This window comes from Thamnophis elegans, chromosome 16 (genome assembly GCF_009769535.1).
Source record: "Thamnophis elegans isolate rThaEle1 chromosome 16, rThaEle1.pri, whole genome shotgun sequence".
Taxonomy (NCBI): domain Eukaryota; kingdom Metazoa; phylum Chordata; class Lepidosauria; order Squamata; family Colubridae; genus Thamnophis; species Thamnophis elegans.
Genome location: NC_045556.1, coordinates 22,796,979 through 22,814,286, shown reverse-complemented (window position 1 = coordinate 22,814,286; position 17,308 = coordinate 22,796,979). Strand labels below are relative to the sequence as shown.

The following is a 17,308-nucleotide window of genomic DNA, read 5'->3' as shown; positions in this document are numbered from 1 at the left end:
GGGGCGCTTCCTTTGCTCGTAAGGGGCGGGGTCGTGCGCGCAAGCGGCAAAAGCCATAGAGCTGTGAGATGACTTTCCTTTTCCGGTCGGGGCTGAGGCGAAGACGGGCGCCGCGCGAGGGGCTCCTCAGCGGTCTTGACGGCGCCCATCATGGTGAGGAGAGAAGCGGGCCGGATGGTGGGGAAACCGGGGGAGGCGGCGGGGGGGCTCGGGCCGGAACGCCTCGGCTGACAAGCGGGCAGCGAAAGGGGCGCCTCCTGGGGAACACGGGGAGAGAGGAGGCCGGGTAGGCTGGAGGCCGGGCAGGCGCCATCTTGGCGTCATGGAGGAATCGCTGCCGCGTGGAGGCCGACCGAACCAAGGCGGAGGCCCGGGCCTCGCCTCGCAGGGAGTCCTCACCCGCTTTAAATCGAGGGGAGCGGGGAAGACGGTCGCCCTCCCAAGAAGGCCGACACGCACCGTGGAGAATGGTCCGCGATGACTCCATCATCAGCAATAATGAAAGGGTAGATTCCAGATCACATTAAAGCACCAATGTTGCTGCAACCCTGTGCTGGGCAGTTCGTTTAACCTTGACAGAAATAAATAATAATAATAGTCTTAGGAATGGTTGTAAGGAGGTGAAATTCCCGTTTGGGTTTCTTGAAGCAAATCAGCAGACCGGGGTATATCTGATATATTCAAATTCCTTTCAGCTGCTCAAGGAGGATTGACTTAGTGTTAGATCACACGCACACCATCGAAATGCCGAGCCAGAGGGGATCTCCATATCGAATTGTCTCCTATCTAACATTACTCCCCAAAATTGGCCACATGCCTTCATTTCAGTTCTTGTAGTTGCAAGATGAATGTAGGCTTGTAGGACCTTTTGTGACTACATAAGTATTGGTATGATCTAAACTGTATTACTATGGTCTAAAATAATGGAGTACATAGATAACTATGTAGTTCAGTATTAGTTATTCCTGATTATGATTGTAAGTGGCTGAAATTCACGTATGGGTCTTGTGAAGCAAATTACAAGTTCAATGGCTTGGGAAGGATTGGGATGGGATGGTCCTTGTGACAGAAGAGGCAGCAGCTCTTCCATTATTACCTTCGTGTTTCAACCTCTTCCCGCCAACCAAGTGTTGAGGTAAATTAAATTTCCATGATGAGAGGCAGTATAATTCATATTAAACATTAAAGTCAAGATGCACTATGCTGCAGCATGGTGGTTATAGGCATGCAGAATCCAATGAATTGAACACCTGTATTGCTATGATGTTGTAATTTGCGTCCTATCTGGTATTCAGGGGCGGTTGCCTGCTGTCCATAAACTGTTGCCATTGAACTGACGATTCTTCCAAACTGAGCAATAGTTCTATATTATTAAGCATCAGCAGAATGAGTTGAATTGCAAGCCTAATGCTCCTTTTCCCTCTACAGGCTTGTACTCGGCCATTAGTATCGGTTTACTCCGAAAAGGGAGAGGTTTCAGGTAAAAATGTCACTATGCCTGCTGTATTCAAGGCTCCGATTCGCCCAGACATTGTGAATTTTGTTCACACTAATTTGAGGAAGAACAGCAGGCAGCCCTATGCCGTCAGTGAACTTGCAGGTAAGTTGCAGAAGAGTTGTGCTTTTGTAAAGTTTGAAAGATGGGCATTTAGTGCTTTTCAATATTTAGATTGATAGTAGTTATCACATCACAAGCAGTAATGATACGTAATTTGAAATATGCAGTAATCCACTATAAAACACATTTTCTTCAGACGTTAACATTAAAAAAAACAAATATCATAGCGTGTTGATTTAGTTTAGGATTTAAAATCATCCAAAGAGTTACTGGGTTTGAAAATGAGATACTGCAACAGAATATTAATAGAATGGTGAAATTTTATTATTGGTCTTGAATTTCCCATATTTCCATACCACTGCAATCACATCTTTAGATAATATACAAACTTGCAAAAAATCAAAATCATTGATAACCACTTTTAAAAAAATCAATAACATTTAGAATAGCTCATGGATTCATTAGGAAACATAAAGCAGATGTTTGCTTCCAAGGACTGTTGGAAAAACATTTGCTTTTATTAATATTACTAGACAATCTGATGTTGGTGCTTAAATCTTCAGGGAAATTACCTAAAATCTATCATCTGTGTGGTTAATATATATATTTTTTCTTTCCCCAGGGCACCAGACCAGTGCTGAATCCTGGGGTACTGGAAGGGCAGTTGCTCGTATTCCAAGGGTTCGTGGGGGTGGAACTCATCGATCTGGCCAGGGTGCTTTTGGCAATGTATCCTTTGTTACAACTTATTTGATATGCATAGCAACTGTGTAATGTAGATGGCTTTTAAACTTCACTATTTTGATTTAAAATGTTTGTTTTGTTTGATGGGCAGTTCACTTAAAGCCCTAGTAGCATAGAAAACCCTACACCAATTGCTTACCTTGTTTTGGTTACAAGAAGAGAGGTCCATTACTTGCAATGATGTTGTAATTTGCGCCTTACTCTGTATTCAGTGACAGTTGCCTGCTGTCAACAGCTGGTACAGATGATTGATGATCCTTTAACTCTGAGCAAGGTGGAAGAGGGGCTTCCTGCAATAAAAAAAAAGTTCCATCCTTGACGCCTGAAGCATAGATGTGTCGTGGAGGTCGCATGTTCGCCCCAACCAAAACTTGGCGACGCTGGCACCGCAGAGTGAACGTCACTCAGAAGCGCTATGCCATCTGCTCTGCTCTGGCAGCTTCTGCCCTTCCAGCTCTAGTCATGTCTAAAGGCAAGTGTCTTTCTGCAATGGTATTGGTATACAGAGTAAATGTAATTGAACAGAGCCTATGAAATATGTACAAAAAGGTATCAAATATTACTGCACTTGTATAAATGTCCTTGTAACCATAAGAACTTCACAATAGATAAATCCATAAAATGTAAAATGATACTGCAACACAGTAACCATATGCCACAATTATAAAATCAAAACAGTAATTTAAAAATAACTTACAACAAACAGATATAAACTCCAGTGGAGTTTACCACAGTGTTTTTACTACAAAAACACTTCCAAAGCCTTGAGTTGTATGAGGGTAGGTGGGAAATGAACCTGTAGGGAGAAGTTATTCAACAAGGCTGTGAGCACATAAAAACATAGCTTGCTTCCCTTTCAATTAGGGTAGGGGTAGTGAGTGATATAAAGCATGCTCAAACAGGTTGCACAGAAGAGGTCATTTTGGAGACAACTAGATCACTCCATTAAGTCTTTAAATGTACTCAGAAATTAATTGAAAGTCAACGTAAAAGTCAGAGTAGTAGGTTTTGGGCTTCGCTTGCAAACTCTAAATGATTCTTTTGCTATCTTAGGTCACCGCATTGAAGAGATTCCAGAACTTCCTCTGGTAGTTGAAGACAAAGTTGAAGGCTACAAAAAAACCAAGGAAGCTGTTCTCCTACTTAAGAAGCTGAAAGCTTGGAATGATATCAAAAAGGTGGGTTGATCATCAATTACAAAGCAGAAGCGTTGCTGACTGATGGACAGACTGATTGTTTTATTTGGCTTGAAAAATCTCTGTTGGCCAGTTCATTACTAGAATTCACTAACTTCAAAGAGCTTAGCGTTTAGTACAAATATATATGATTACCGCAAAGAGAGGTACCAAAAATGACTGATCATACGTAATCATTTGCCTTTGCATATGATGAATTTTTCACTGGTCCGTGTTTCAGATAAACGTTGACGATGGTGAAATTCTGAATTGCTGGGTAACACATCTGTAATAGTGAAGTTGGTGAATTTGGATTTTTACACACATATTTCTGTCCAGGTCTATGCCTCTCAGCGCATGCGGGCAGGCAAAGGTAAAATGAGGAACCGCCGTCGCATCCAGCGCAGGGGACCTTGCATCATCTATAATGAAGACAATGGCGTCATAAAAGCATTCAGAAATATCCCAGGTACTCCCTTCAGTTGCCCTCCAGGATTCAAACAAGTTTGTAGGCTAGAGAAAGGCCCTGAATGATGATATTCCACTTCATTGGTCCGTGTTTCTGAAAACACATGATTTGGTGGAAGTTCTGACTTAGGTATCAAATAGTGGACCATTTGAGACACATTTACTTTCTAAACTTCATGGATTGAGTTTAAGACAATAACTTTACATGAAAGGGCATCTGGCATCCTCTCCCCTAATAGGAATTACTCTTCTGAATGTGAGCAAGCTGAATCTCTTGAGACTTGCTCCTGGTGGCCACGTTGGACGTTTCTGCATCTGGACTGAAAGTGCTTTCCGCAAGTTGGACAACTTATACGGCACTTGGCGCAAGCCTGCCACCCTGAAAAGTAGCTACAAGTGAGTCCGCCTTAGCCTCATTTTCAGCTTTGCAAACTGGAACATTGAAAGTCCTAACCCAGATATGACCAACTCAAGGGGCCATTGAATGGGGGTAACCTCAGTCCGTGTTCATCTTTGCTGTTCCTTTCACGATGCTGAGGTCAGCGTGTTGAAGGGAACTGGGCAGTATCCTTTCTCTTCATTGGGGGAAGGGGTTTACACCCGGGAATCAGAAATGACATTTTGGCTCATAGATCTACGTTACCAGTGCATGAACATATTGTTGCCAATTCAGATCAATGCTGATTGAAAAAGTTGATCCTGGATATCTCTCCAACACAAGTCATGGGGAAATAGCAATAGCACTTAGATTTGTATACTGCTTCATAGTGCTTTTACAGCATTCTCTAAGCGGTTTACAAAATGAGTTCATTGCCCACAACAATCTGAGGTTTTTTTTTTACTTCCATCAATTTTACTTCTATTCAAAGGATGGAAAGCTGAGTCAACCTTCCATTAATTTCCTAGTGCTGGGCAGAATCAGCCTGCAATAATGCCTTCTAACTGCTGGGCCACCAAGGCTCTTTTAGTAATTTATATTATCTAGAAATATAGTAGAAGCTGTGCAGTACTTGAGCTTTGAATGAGAGAGAGGCTTTCTTCAGTGTAATTGGCAACTCCATAAAGTAGTTGAGAGGTGTTGCATATACCTGTAGGCCTTCATACCTGAAGTGCCAGAGCCAGTCTCTGGGTAATCACGTTTGGACGGGTTTGCACTATAATCTCAATCTGGTTCTTTTTTAATGCTTGTTCCACCTGTTTTTACTATGAAATAATAATCATGTTATATATACCTCTCAATACTCCATCTTGAAAAGAATAATTCATTAGTTATATCTTTGTTCTAATCTGTCTTTCAATGCAGTCTGCCAATGCACAAGATGACCAATACTGATCTTGGAAGGATCCTAAAAAGCCAGGAGATCCAGAAGGCCCTACGTCCACCCAAGTACGTATCCAAACCATAAGCTTTTGTTCTCTGGAGGATAAAGGTGTGTTTGTGTTCCCATGAAGATGGAGTTGTGTTATACTACTTTTCTGCATGCTACCTCTTCTCCCCAGTATTGGTCTTTGGTAGTTACCCTTCATGCACACTGAGTGGTCCACCAAAGTTGTGTTCACAGTTCTGTCTACCCATCTGTTCTGCAGGAAGAAGATTCATCGTAGAGTCCTTAAGAAGAATCCACTGAAGAATTTGAGAATCATGGTTAAACTGAACCCATATGCCAAAACTATGAGGCGTAACACTATTCTGCGCCATGCTAAAAATGTGAGTGGCTTGACATTTCTGAAGTGTTATTCCAGAACACCTGTTTTAAAGGAATAGAAATGACGGAACCCTTTTCTCTTTTTTGATAGCACAAACTCAGAGAGGAGAAGGCAGCGAAAGGGAAAGCGAAGATCCAAGTTGCAGGTGCTGAAAAGAGTGAAAGTACAGCATAAAAAGAGCTGCTGCATTTTTATGATTCAATGCCCAAAAGATGACAATTTACTCATAATAAAAAATATATACAAAGCAGTGTCATCATTTCATCTTTTAGAATGCAATGTAATTAGAAATAGAGCAGCATGACTGAGCTAAAGGATGCTCTTTGCATGAACATATTCACTCGAGCGACCAGATGTTGCAGGAATGGCAGAAGCAGAAGACTAGGTTTCATCAGCGAGCTGGAATCTTCCCATCACAGCCACAGAAAAGGAATTCAGGAGCAAGATCAAGATCTTGGGAGAAAAAAAATGTGGGAAGGACCTTCACAATTAGTTCCTTGCTTTTTTGTTACTTTGCTTTTTATTTCTGCATAAATATCTCGATTAGAAATTGATAGGAAAAGCAGGATATGCTATTTCTGTATATATTAAATGTGCAATTAACAATGGTACCTTTTGGGGGTAACAGCTGCTATGTTGCACCAGATTTGGAGGGTGTTTGGCTTTCCTTTAATGCTTCCTGCTCAGGGATCCCCCAGCTATATAACAAACCTGATGTGAAAGAATGATGCCTGGGAAAACAGATTTACAGAAAACAGGATCTACCCATGTGATTGGTGCTTGCTGTTTCTGTGTTCAGAGATTTTCCAAAATGGGAAAAGCATTGTAAATGTTTACAAAGGAATTTTTTCTTTATCAGATTTAAAAATCCTGGCACACATTCCTTATACCACAAACTGGCTAAACCAGCACAGGAAGATGGTGCGTTTTAATCTCAGATGCTGCACTGCTTAATCGCAGGGTATTTGAAGCAAAAATATCCAGTGTGAGCCTTTGCACTCCCCAGCTGTACTGGGACAGACTGCAGCAGGGAGAAAAATGCAGATTTGCGATACAAACATTGGCAATATGTGAAGATGTATTGATCAACATTTTTAAACTGCCCATCTCCCTCACAAATGCTAGGGTGCCAACAAGCCTTCAAAAAAAAAAAAAATACCCAGCGTTTCTTATCTGTCCTTCGAGAGTAACACCCTGAGCCAGAGGTCTTGAAACTTGGCAACTTGTGAACGTCAACTTCAGCTGGCTGGAGAATTCTGGGACTTAAAAGTTCACAAGTCTTAAAGTTGCCACGTTTGGGGACCCCTGCCCTGGGCATAAAAATAATGGGTAGAACGGGAAGGGACTGCTGTGGCTGGGCACTGCTCCCCTCTGCCGCTAGCCTCTTTCCTGACCAGCTGCTTTTCTGCCCACGTCATTCCTGGCCTTTCCTTCCCTCCACATTTGGGGGGAGGAGAGAAGCATGAAGAGCTTAACCCGAGCTCTTCAAGGCCTACAAATCAGGCACGTGGCTTTTCTTCCCTCTCTTCCGCCCTGGAGCAAAATGGCGCCCCCCGCGTCCCACGGCTCTTCTCCCTCCGGCCGGCAAGAGGGCCGTCGCCGGCGACGTCATCCGTGCGCGCGCGCCCCCCGAGGCGGGGAGGGGGAGCAGGATGCTGAGCCGCCTGCAGGAGCTCCGCAAGGAGGAGGAGACGCTGCTGCGGGTCAAAGAGGCGCTGCACGACCAGCTCACCCGCCTCAAGGTGCGCAGGGCAGGGGGGGGGGGGGAAGGGAGCGGGACCAGCTCCCGGGGAGGGGGGGCAGCAGCCCAGAATTACGCACGTGTGGACGCCCACACGCGTGTCGTACCCCGCCCGAGCAGCATGGGGCGCTGTCACCCCAAAGACATAGCCTCTAAGCTGGGAGAGGGGAGGAAGAGGGTCTGCCTCTTCCCAGTGGTCAGCCCCCCGACCCCCTCCCCCCAATTGTCCCAAAGGTGCTTTTTCAAGAGGCAACTGGACTTTCTGGCTTTTTTTTTCTTTGAAGACGTTTCGCTTCTCATCCAAGAAGCTTCTTCAGCTCTGACTTCCATTCCCCACAAATATATATATATATAGCCTTTCTTGTCATTGTACAAAATAAATACAACGAAGTTGGTTTTAGACCACTGGTGCAATCCATGACAACAAATACAAACAACATAACATATAAAGAATAAAATAGGGGAAAAGAAGAAAGAAAAAGAAAAACTATTCATACGTGTGTGGGAAGTGATTGTGGTTGTGTTTAAGAGTCGGACAGCCCAAGGATAGAAACTACTTTTAAACCAATTTGTTTGGTTGGCTATGCTTTGGCGTCTTCTGCCATCCAGTCAGAGTTGAAGAAGCTTCTTGGAGGAGAAGCGAAACGTCTTCAAAGAAAAACTAGAAAGTCCAATTGCCCCTCGAGGGGGGGGGACCCCTTTGGGTCTGAAGGAGGACTGGAGGACTGAAAATCTCCAAATCTCCCCTCCTCCCATTGTCTCTAGGTCTGTAAGACCCAAGGCACAGGATAATGGGTGTGATAGTCCAATAAATTTGGAAGGCTGCAAGCACAGAGACCAACCCCCCGCTTTTGCACCCACACAAAAATAGAGGGGATTGCAGGCAGGGCTGTAACTCAACTTCCCCCAAAAGATCCTCCTGAATGGCCTACTCTTCCTCCCTCCCCGGACTATTTCTTTGCCTGGGGATAATGGGTGTTTTAATCCAAAAGCTATAGGAAATCGGATTGAGGAGTAACAAAGCCTATGTTCCTTGCACCAATACTTTGTAAAGGCCAGTGTGTCTCAAATTATGGTTCAAGGTCCCAGGGAAATCCTTGAAATCAAAATGATTTGCCAGCCTACATAATTCAATATTTAAAAACCCATGAAACATTCTTGACAAGTGGCAGTGAATGCATCAATTTAAATTTTAATATGGTAAATATTGATAAATATAAGCCATGTGAACAAAAGCTTATTTGTGATTCTCTATAATTTTTTTAATGGCTCAGTGGCTAAGATGTTGAGCTTGTCCATCAGAAGGATCGGCAGTTCAGCGGTTCGAATCCCTAGCGCCGTGTAATATTGTGAGCTCCTGTTCCTTATCCCAGCTTCTGCCAACCTAGCAGTTCAAAAGCATGTAAAAAAATGCAAGTAGAAAAATTGGAACCAGCTTTGGTGGGAAAGTAACAGTGCTCCTTTGGCATTTAGTCATGCCGGCCACATGACCACGGAGACGTCTTCAGACAGTGCTGGCTCTTTGGCTTTGAAACGGAGATAAGCACCGCCCCCTAGAATCAGGAACGACTAGCACATATGTGTGAGGGGAACTTTTACCTTTATTTTATAATTTTTTAAAGTGGGGAGGGGTCCTAAGAGATGAAAGCCTAAGATAGCCAAGGCAGCCATCTAAGCTGATCCCTCAACCCCAGACCTGCCTTTGGGTTTATGGGATGGGCCCTTGTTCGGTGGGTGTTTGGTTTTGTGTTGTGCTATTGTTGTTCATCATTTCAGTTGATGTGGCTGTCAAGGATAGTCATATCAAGATATGACTCCGGGCTTCAGGGAATTATTATTTGTAACCCATTTAAGGATTGAGGAACTCTGGAGAAATGAGGACAGAAAATGCATCAAACCATAATGATAAAGATTTTAAACGCCTTGATAAAAAAGGAAACACTTGGTCTAGCTTGCAAGGAGACATGGTTCGGGGCTCCAAGCAGATTGTTCCAAAGGAAGGCATTTCAAAAATGGAGGGCCATAACTACAGAAGCCCATCCTTTGTGCCCGTCCACCTCCCTTCAATTTGTGGAGTTGCTTAGAAGACTTCTGAGAATGGCAAGAGGACTTGGGCTGGCTTTCCCTGAAAGGCATCCCTTGAGATATTCAGTTCTTGGTTTATCTCCAGGCAAACGGCAAAAAAACCCATTAAAAATGTCAAAACAGTTGGACTGCCTGGACTAAAATGATCTAACAATAACTCAGATCAAAGAACACCCCCCCCCAAAAAAAACCCTCCCCAAAATACAACAGTACAATCAAATCCAGGTCCGGGACCAAAGCCAGGTTTTAAGAACTGTCGGAAAATCTAGGATGACCTTTGTGTGTGTGTGTGTGAGAGAGAGAGACCTTTTCTCTGAAGAGATGCTGTTCCAGACCCTGGGGGTCTTCCCCAGAGAAGTAAGTGTTTTTTTTTCCCAGTGAAGCCGGTCTATCAAGGCAACCTGGTGTACCAACTATGGGACAGAGCATACTGTTTCTGCTTTCGCCTTTCAGCCCCAATCCAGGAGCTTTCATAGAGAGCCGCTTTTGCGATAAACTATTTTTGTGTTGAATGTATATTTACCGGTATAGCCGACAAAGCAAGGAGAACCTGTGCCCTAGAAGTTAATACATCTTTCTAATATGCAAGTAGCCCAGGTTCAAACTCCAGAAAGGGTATGGCTAGCTGATGAGAACAAGTACTTTGAAAAAGATCTATATTTGTTGTTGTTGTTAGTTGCGAAGTCGTGTCCAACCCATCGCAACCCCATGGACAAAGTTCCTCCAGGCCTTCCTGTCCTCTACCATCCTCTGGAGTCCATTTAAGCTCACACCAGCTGCTTTGGTGACTCCATTCAGCCAACTCATTCTCTGCCGTCCCCTTCTTCTTTTGCCCTCCATCGTTCCCAGCATGAGGCTCTTCTCCAGGGAGTCCTCCCTTCTCATCAGGTGCCCAAAGTATTTGAGTTTCCTCTTCAGGATCTGGCCTTCTAAAGAGCAGCCAGGGTTGATCTCCTCTAGGACTGACCGGTTGGATCGCCTTGCAGTCCAAGGGACTCACAGGAGTCTTCTCCAGCACCAGAGTTCAAAGGCCTCCATTCTTTGGTGCTCAGCCTTTCTTATGCTTCAACTTTCACAGCCATCCTTTGCAACTGGGAAAATCGTAGCCTTGACTATATGATCTATACTAGTCTATATGATCTATACTAGTCTATATGATCTATACTAGCCAATAGATCTATACTAGTCTCCCTTTATTTCTTGATCGGTAAATAAAAATTCAACACAAAATAGTTTGTCACGAAAACAACTGCCTGTGAAAGCTCCTGGATTGGGACTGAAAGGCAAAAGCAAAAGCCGTATGCTCCATCCCATATTTGGGTGGACCAGCTTGCCCTGATACGCCGGTCTACCTGAATATCGGTTCTCTGGTCTCACTGAAAGAAAACAATCTGTCCTCTGGTGTACCCAACAAAGCGAGGAGAGCCCATGGCTTAGAGGTTAATGCATCTACCTAATATGCAAGTAGCCTGAGTTCGAATCCCAGAAGGCTAGGCTGGCTGATGAGAGCTAAATAGCTTGAAATAGATCTAGATTAGTCTTCCTTTATTTCCTGGCCAGTAAAATATAAATTCCCCAGAGGATATTTCCCTGGTGCTGCTGCCTGTCTGGATAGAACTAGCAGTGGGTGGATGAAAATGCAGGCTGTGATCCAAGTAGGAGCTAATCTGCCTTTGGAAGCCCAACCCAGCCTAGAGCAACTACAGATACCGGTTGGCCCTCAAAAGCCCTCCTAATCAGAAACATTACAGATAGTTCCCACCTTGCAACCATCCTTTTAGAGACTGTTTGTGAAGTTACAACAGCGCTGGGAAAAGCGACTTGTGGATGTTTTTCACACATTAGGACCATGGCAGCATTCCCACGGTCACATGATCAGAAATCAGACGCTAGGCAACTGGCTCATCTTTGGGACAATCGCAGTGTCCTGGGATCATGTAATCACCTTTTTGCTCTGAGGGCAAACAGGTAAGAGCCCTGGTGGCGTAGTGGTTAGAATGCAGAATTGCAGGATAACTCTGCAGCAGTTCGATTCTGAGCGGCTCCAAGTTGACTCAGCCTTCCGTCCTTCCGAGGTGGGTAAAATGAGGAGCCAGATTGTTGGGCGCAAATAGGCTGACTCTGTAAACTGCTTAGAGAGGGCTGTGAAGCACTGTGAAGCGGTATATAAGTCTAAGTGCTATGGATAGTGCAATTTTGTGACCTTCTGACAAACCAAGTCAATGGGGACCCAGATTCATTTAACAACCATGTGTGAAGTTCCCAGAAGATGCCTAATTAATTTAAGAGCCTTAATATTACCCATTCATTTGAAATCCATTCGTTTATTAGGATCAACATTCTGGCATGTTCTTCTGCGGAGCCAAAACTGATTTCCACTTAATTGCGTTTGGACTTTATCTCTCTATCCCCTCCCTTGTGCCTGTGTCATAAACCATATCCACCAACTAGGATGTAGAAGTATGAGATCCGACTCTGGCCGAAGGTATGCATGGAATCCCCCCTCCAATGCCAACCTGATAATAGTCATGGCAACACTTTACAAGTTGACACCAGGTTACAAACTTAAAAACTGCAGAATTCACTTAACTGTGGCGAGCAAGGTTGTAAAATGGGGCAAAGCTCACAACAACTGTCTCGTTTAGCAAAAGAAATCTTGGGCTCAATTGTGGTCGTAAGTCGAGGACTACCTATAGACCTCTCTATGTTCAGTGCTGGGGAGTCAAACCACCAACTTTTCCAAGCCATTGGGAGAGTTTTCTGGGGAAGACCCCTCGGATGGGAAGAGGGTCTGTTTGATTTCACTGGGTTGAAAGGGACCTCAGAGATCTTCTAGTCCAGTATAGGTAGTCCTCGACTTACCCCTCCCTCCCCCCCCTCTTTACATATATACACACATATATACATATATATAGTGTGTGGGTATGTATGTGTGTTACATTTTTGCTGATAAAGGAAGTTTGTCATGAAAGCGACTGCCTTGAATACTCCTGGAGCGGAGTGAAAAGTGAAAGGGAAGCAGTCATGCTCCCTCCCATATTTGAGTAGACCAGGTGCTCTGACAGAAGAAAAAAACACCACACACACACACCTTTTTCATCAATTGCATTCATCTGCAAAGGGACATCTTCTGAATTTTGGCTGCCATAGATGAATATAGCTCTCCTCCAATAGTGGCTTGAGACTTAACGCCCCGTTTCTCCCCATGGCACTCAGGGCCATACAAGGGCTGAACCAGCCATACTCCAGGCCTGGTGTTTGCCATGTGTATTTGAATGACACAGGTGCTGGCGAATGCTCGGCCAGCTGTTGGCAAGGTGCTAAGACCCTGGTATGAATGAGAAAGCCAGACCCAGCCATATGCACAAAGGGTAGCATTATAAATAGACACCCAGGAATGTGCTTTCCGGAGGGGATTAGCCTTTAAGTCTGGTGTTCAGCTCCACTTCCTCTTCTGCAGATCTGCTTACAATTGTTTGGATACCTAAATACTTAGATACCGAAAACTTAAAAGAAGCCCAGCCAGTTTCTAGGCCTCCTGATGTGGCCAGTCGTTGACATGTGGGAGTAGTGCAAGTCTCCCCTTCATTCTGGGGTCTCCCTGAGGCTTGATATTCCCTCAAAACAGAGGGTTTCTGTCACAAAATATCAAGGGCTTTTTTGTCATTTCCAACTATTGTCTCAATTGCAGGATTCTCTTGACCAGATTTGACTTTAAATTGGTCATATTCATCTCATCTCACAGGATTGTTGCTGGGATAAAATTAGAGGGGAGCCCACACGTTTTGGTCACCATAATTTTGGTCACTATACTACAAAAAGGATATGGCGACTTTGGAAAAAGGTCAGAGAAGAGCAACCAAGATGATCGAGGCTGACCGTTATTTTCTGTTTCCAGGTGGAAGAGTTGGCTCTTCGGTCCATGATCAACGCCCGGGAAGAGACGGTATTCACTCCCTCGGCTGATGTCACGGAGGAGCATGTAAACGTAAGGCTCTTTTACACCGCTGATGTAGCTCCTCCCGTTTAGACGCCACCAAGACTGAGTCCCCTTCACCACAAGAGAGAAAAGGATCCTTTGCAGCTCTGGGGCTAATCATTTACAGTTACTGGTTGCAACTGGTCCCTCATTTATCACAATGCCAACTGAGCAGAGATTCTCTCCGCTGTTTCTGTCTATGCAAGTGAACCATATTTCCAAGCAAAGAAACTCGTTTTCTTTTTAAAACACTCGAGATCTCCCAAGGATGATTTTTTCTAAAGACAGTTGGATTTGTGACTTTCCTTGAAGATATTTCACTTCTGATCCAACTTGATTTTCTTCCTGAGAGTCCTTGAGACCACATGGAGGGTTATCTGTGTCCTCAGGGTCACCTGAATAGTGCAAATGGGTGTGCAAGAGGGGTGAAATTCAGCAGGTTCTGGAGAACCAGTAGCAGAAATTTTAAGTAGTTCAGAGAACCAGCAAATACCACCTCTGGCTGACCCCAGAGTGGGGTGGGAATGGGGATTTTGCAGTCTCCTTCCCCTGGAGTGGGGAGGGAATGGGGATTTTGCAGTTTCCTTCCCCTGGAGTGGGGAGGGAATGGGGATTTTGCAGTATCCTTCCCCTGGAGTAGGGAGGGAATGGGGATTTTGCAGTATCCTTCCCCTGGAGTGGGGAGGGAATGGGGATTTTGCAGTATCCTTCCCCTGGAGTAGGGAGGGAATGGGGATTTTGCAGTATCCTTCCCCTGGAGTGTGGAGGGAATGGGGATTTTGCAGTATTCTTCCCCTGGAGTGTGGAGGGAATGGGGATTTTACAGTATCCTTCCCCTGGAGTAGGGAGGGAATGGGGATTTTGCAGTATCCTTCCCCTGGAGTGTGGAGGAAATGGGGATTTTGCAGTATCCTCCTTCTGGAGTGTGGAGGGAATGGGGATTTTACAGTATCCTTCCCCTGGAGTAGGGAGGAAATGGGGATTTTGCAGTATCCTTCCCCTGGAGTGTGGAGGGAATGGGGATTTTGCAGCCTCCTTCCCCCATCATGCCCACCAAGCCACACCCACAGAATTGGTAGTAAAAAAAAATGAATTTCCCCACTGGTGTGCAATCTTCTTGGAACTGCTGACAGGACTGTGTTGTAGATTGAAGATAGATGATGTCATATCCCTCCCCATCTGTTGAGAGGGCTGTTCAGTCTTAATGCAGGTAGTCCCTTGGACCCCTCTTTCAAACTTTTGAATGCGTGCTAATGACCAGAATATGAATCCTTCCATTCTCCACCATTCCGTCAGAACTGAAGAAGCTTCTTGGATGAGAAGTGAAATGGCTTCAAGGAAGAACAAAGGAAGTCCAGTTGCCTTTAGAAAAAAAGCATCTTTGGGACAAGCATGACGGTGAATCTCCGTAGACCCTCATAGGCTGGATGCAGGCATGACGGCAATGATTTATAAACACTCTGTCACTATTGAGTGGGGAGGAAAACGCATCAGCCACATACGTAGGCAGGAGAAAAAGGACTTTAGAAACTTTTCCCTGGCAGATTCTTACATCTTCTGGCCCAGGGAATCTTTAAATCGGGGTGCATAATGTGATTCACTGGGGTTCAGGAAGAGCAACAAAGATGATTAAGGGACTGGAGACTAAAACATGAAGAACGGTTGCAGGAACTGGGGATGTCTAGTTTAATGAAAAGAAGGACTAGGGGAGAAATGATAGCAGTCTTCCAATATCTCAGGCATTGCCACACAGAAAAGGGAGTCAAACTATTCTCCAAGGCACCTGAGGGTAGAACAAGAAGCAATGGGTGGAAATTAATCAAGGAGAGAAGCAACTTAGAACTGAGGAGAAATTTCCTGACAGAACAATTAATCAGTGAAACAGCTTGCTTCCAGAAGTTTTGAATGCCCCAACACTGGAAGTTTTTAAGATGATGTTGGATAGCCATTTGTCTGAAGTGGTGTAGGGTTTCCTGCCTAAGCAGGGGGTTGGACTAGAAGACCTCCAAAGCTCCTTCCAACTCTGTTATTCTAAATTCTAAAATATTAGACCCATTTCACGCTTTTTACATTTTGTTTGGGGACAAGCATATTTTATAAGGTAACATCTTGGTGTGCTAATACATGTAATTTCTAACATATATGGGGGGGAGGGGTGTTTGACAGTTTTACAATGTTTTTGCTGAAAACCAGCAGTTTCTTCCCATTTTCGACAAAATTGTGCCATAGCAAATACTGGATTCATTTAAAGATCTTAACGCTCATTTTACAATCACGTTTAATGGTAACTGTGAAAGAGGTCGTAAAATCAGGTCACACAACCAACCCGTTTTACAACCATGACGGCATACAACCTTAATGGTTAGGCTCCATTATGGTCCCATGTCAAGGACTACAGTATTTTTCAGAGTGTAAGACGCACCTTTCCCCCCCAAAAAAGAGGGTGAAAATCTGGATGCATCTTATACACTGAATACAGCATTTTTGGCCTCCCGAAATCCCCCCCTTTGCAAAAATGGATGTACAGAGGGTTTGAGAGGCCTGCAAAGTGCTCCTGGGGGATGGGGAGGGCAAAAACGAGCGAAAAATGGGCCTTTTGCTCATTTTTGTCTCCCCAGCCCCTAGGAGCACTCTACAAGCCTCCCAAAGCTCTGCATACCCCTCCCCCTTTTTTGTGTGCAAAAAATGAGGTGTGCAGAAGATTTGGGAGGCCTGCAGAGTGCAAAAACTTTTTTAAAAAAAATTACCTCTTCAAAATCATGTTGTGTCTTATACTCCAGTGCGTCTTATAGTCTAAAAAAATACGGTATCTCTATGTTCCCACCAAGCACAACATATCCTCACCTGCTTCAAACAGCATTCAGGATGTTTCTCCACCCCGACTGGAAGTGACCTGTTTCTTCTTTCTTTGAACAGATGGACAATGAAATGGCCATTAATCAGACTAAGCTGCAGTTACAAGTGCATGGTGATGAGGAGGAAGAGGAGGAGGAGGAAGAAGAATCAGATTCCTAGGGTGCCAGTGTCGCTGTCAGGCCAGTTTCCCAGGACAGACTAACGAAGCCTCCTTGGCTTTGATGAAACTTTGTGTGGTGCTACAGAGACTAAACTCCAACCGGAAATGCCACTGAGCATCTCACAAACTTCCAAAGGCGGTAATAAAATCACGGGGCGGGTTTGGAAAAAGGCAGCATTGAAGCCTAACTATGTAGCACGAGTCATTTTCTAGAGCAGACCTAATGTTTCAAAACAAGTAGCAGTTCAGGAAATGAAGCTTTTGAAGCAATAATCTGTCCATGAAACATCTCCTCCCCGGTTATAAAAAAAAAAAAAAAAAGAGCTGGGACCACTTCTGTGCCACTTGTTTTCCTGACCTTCCTATGGATAAATTGCACAAGAGTCCTGAAAAATGTGGGAATTTCCCCCCCACCCCCCTGTATGGCTGTATACGACTCCTTAATTCTGCTTGGTTTGGGCCCGTTTTATGAAACTTATGTTTGAATTTTAAAAAATGTTTTGTTTACTATGGGTAATATTAAAAAATACTTTCCTAGCGGGCAGATGGCATGTCCGTCCTTCCGACAGATGTCAAAATGACTGTTTGCTTTGCATCGCTGGGGATAAGTTTCTGATTTTGGGGATTACAAATCACTCCCAAAATAGGAGGGTGCTTTTTGGCCTGGAAGCATAAATATTTTCATCCCCAGTTTGACTCTAAAATACGGCAGTGAATTGGCAGCTATTTGGCAGGTGGCATCCCATATATTGGCACTGTTTTCAGGGAGAAGCAAACCAGCTGGAATGGAATGGGGCAAGTTGCAAACTTAAAAAGGCAGGCACACAAGTGCAAG

General features: G+C 44.3%; 2 protein-coding genes and 3 non-coding genes across 5 annotated transcripts; all 5 read left to right on the top strand.

Annotated features, from left to right (window-relative positions):
* Positions 1-51: 51 nt before the first annotated feature.
* RPL4 (ribosomal protein L4) lies at positions 52-5,900 on the top strand. Its single transcript, XM_032233096.1, has 10 exons — positions 52-153; positions 1,429-1,600; positions 2,181-2,287; positions 2,636-2,774; positions 3,356-3,480; positions 3,817-3,946; positions 4,185-4,341; positions 5,249-5,332; positions 5,533-5,653; positions 5,743-5,900. The coding sequence occupies exons 1-10, from the start codon at positions 151-153 to the stop codon at positions 5,824-5,826; spliced, it is 1,122 nt and encodes a 373-aa protein (XP_032088987.1). The 5' UTR covers positions 52-150; the 3' UTR covers positions 5,827-5,900.
* Positions 1,257-1,357, top strand: LOC116519725. Its single transcript, XR_004256675.1, has one exon. It is a non-coding gene; the product is annotated as a small nucleolar RNA SNORD16 (small nucleolar RNA).
* On the top strand, positions 2,476-2,574 carry LOC116519724. The gene has a single exon (XR_004256674.1). It is a non-coding gene; the product is annotated as a small nucleolar RNA SNORD16 (small nucleolar RNA).
* On the top strand, positions 4,003-4,074 carry LOC116519722. The gene has a single exon (XR_004256673.1). It is a non-coding gene; the product is annotated as a small nucleolar RNA SNORD18 (small nucleolar RNA).
* A 1,353-nt stretch (positions 5,901-7,253) lies between the features above and the next one.
* Positions 7,254-17,017, top strand: SNAPC5 (small nuclear RNA activating complex polypeptide 5). Its single transcript, XM_032233718.1, has 3 exons — positions 7,254-7,394; positions 13,377-13,466; positions 16,374-17,017. Exons 1-3 carry the CDS (start codon positions 7,305-7,307, stop codon positions 16,470-16,472), a joined length of 279 nt encoding a protein of 92 aa, XP_032089609.1. The 5' UTR covers positions 7,254-7,304; the 3' UTR covers positions 16,473-17,017.
* The last annotated feature ends 291 nt before the right edge of the window (positions 17,018-17,308 follow it).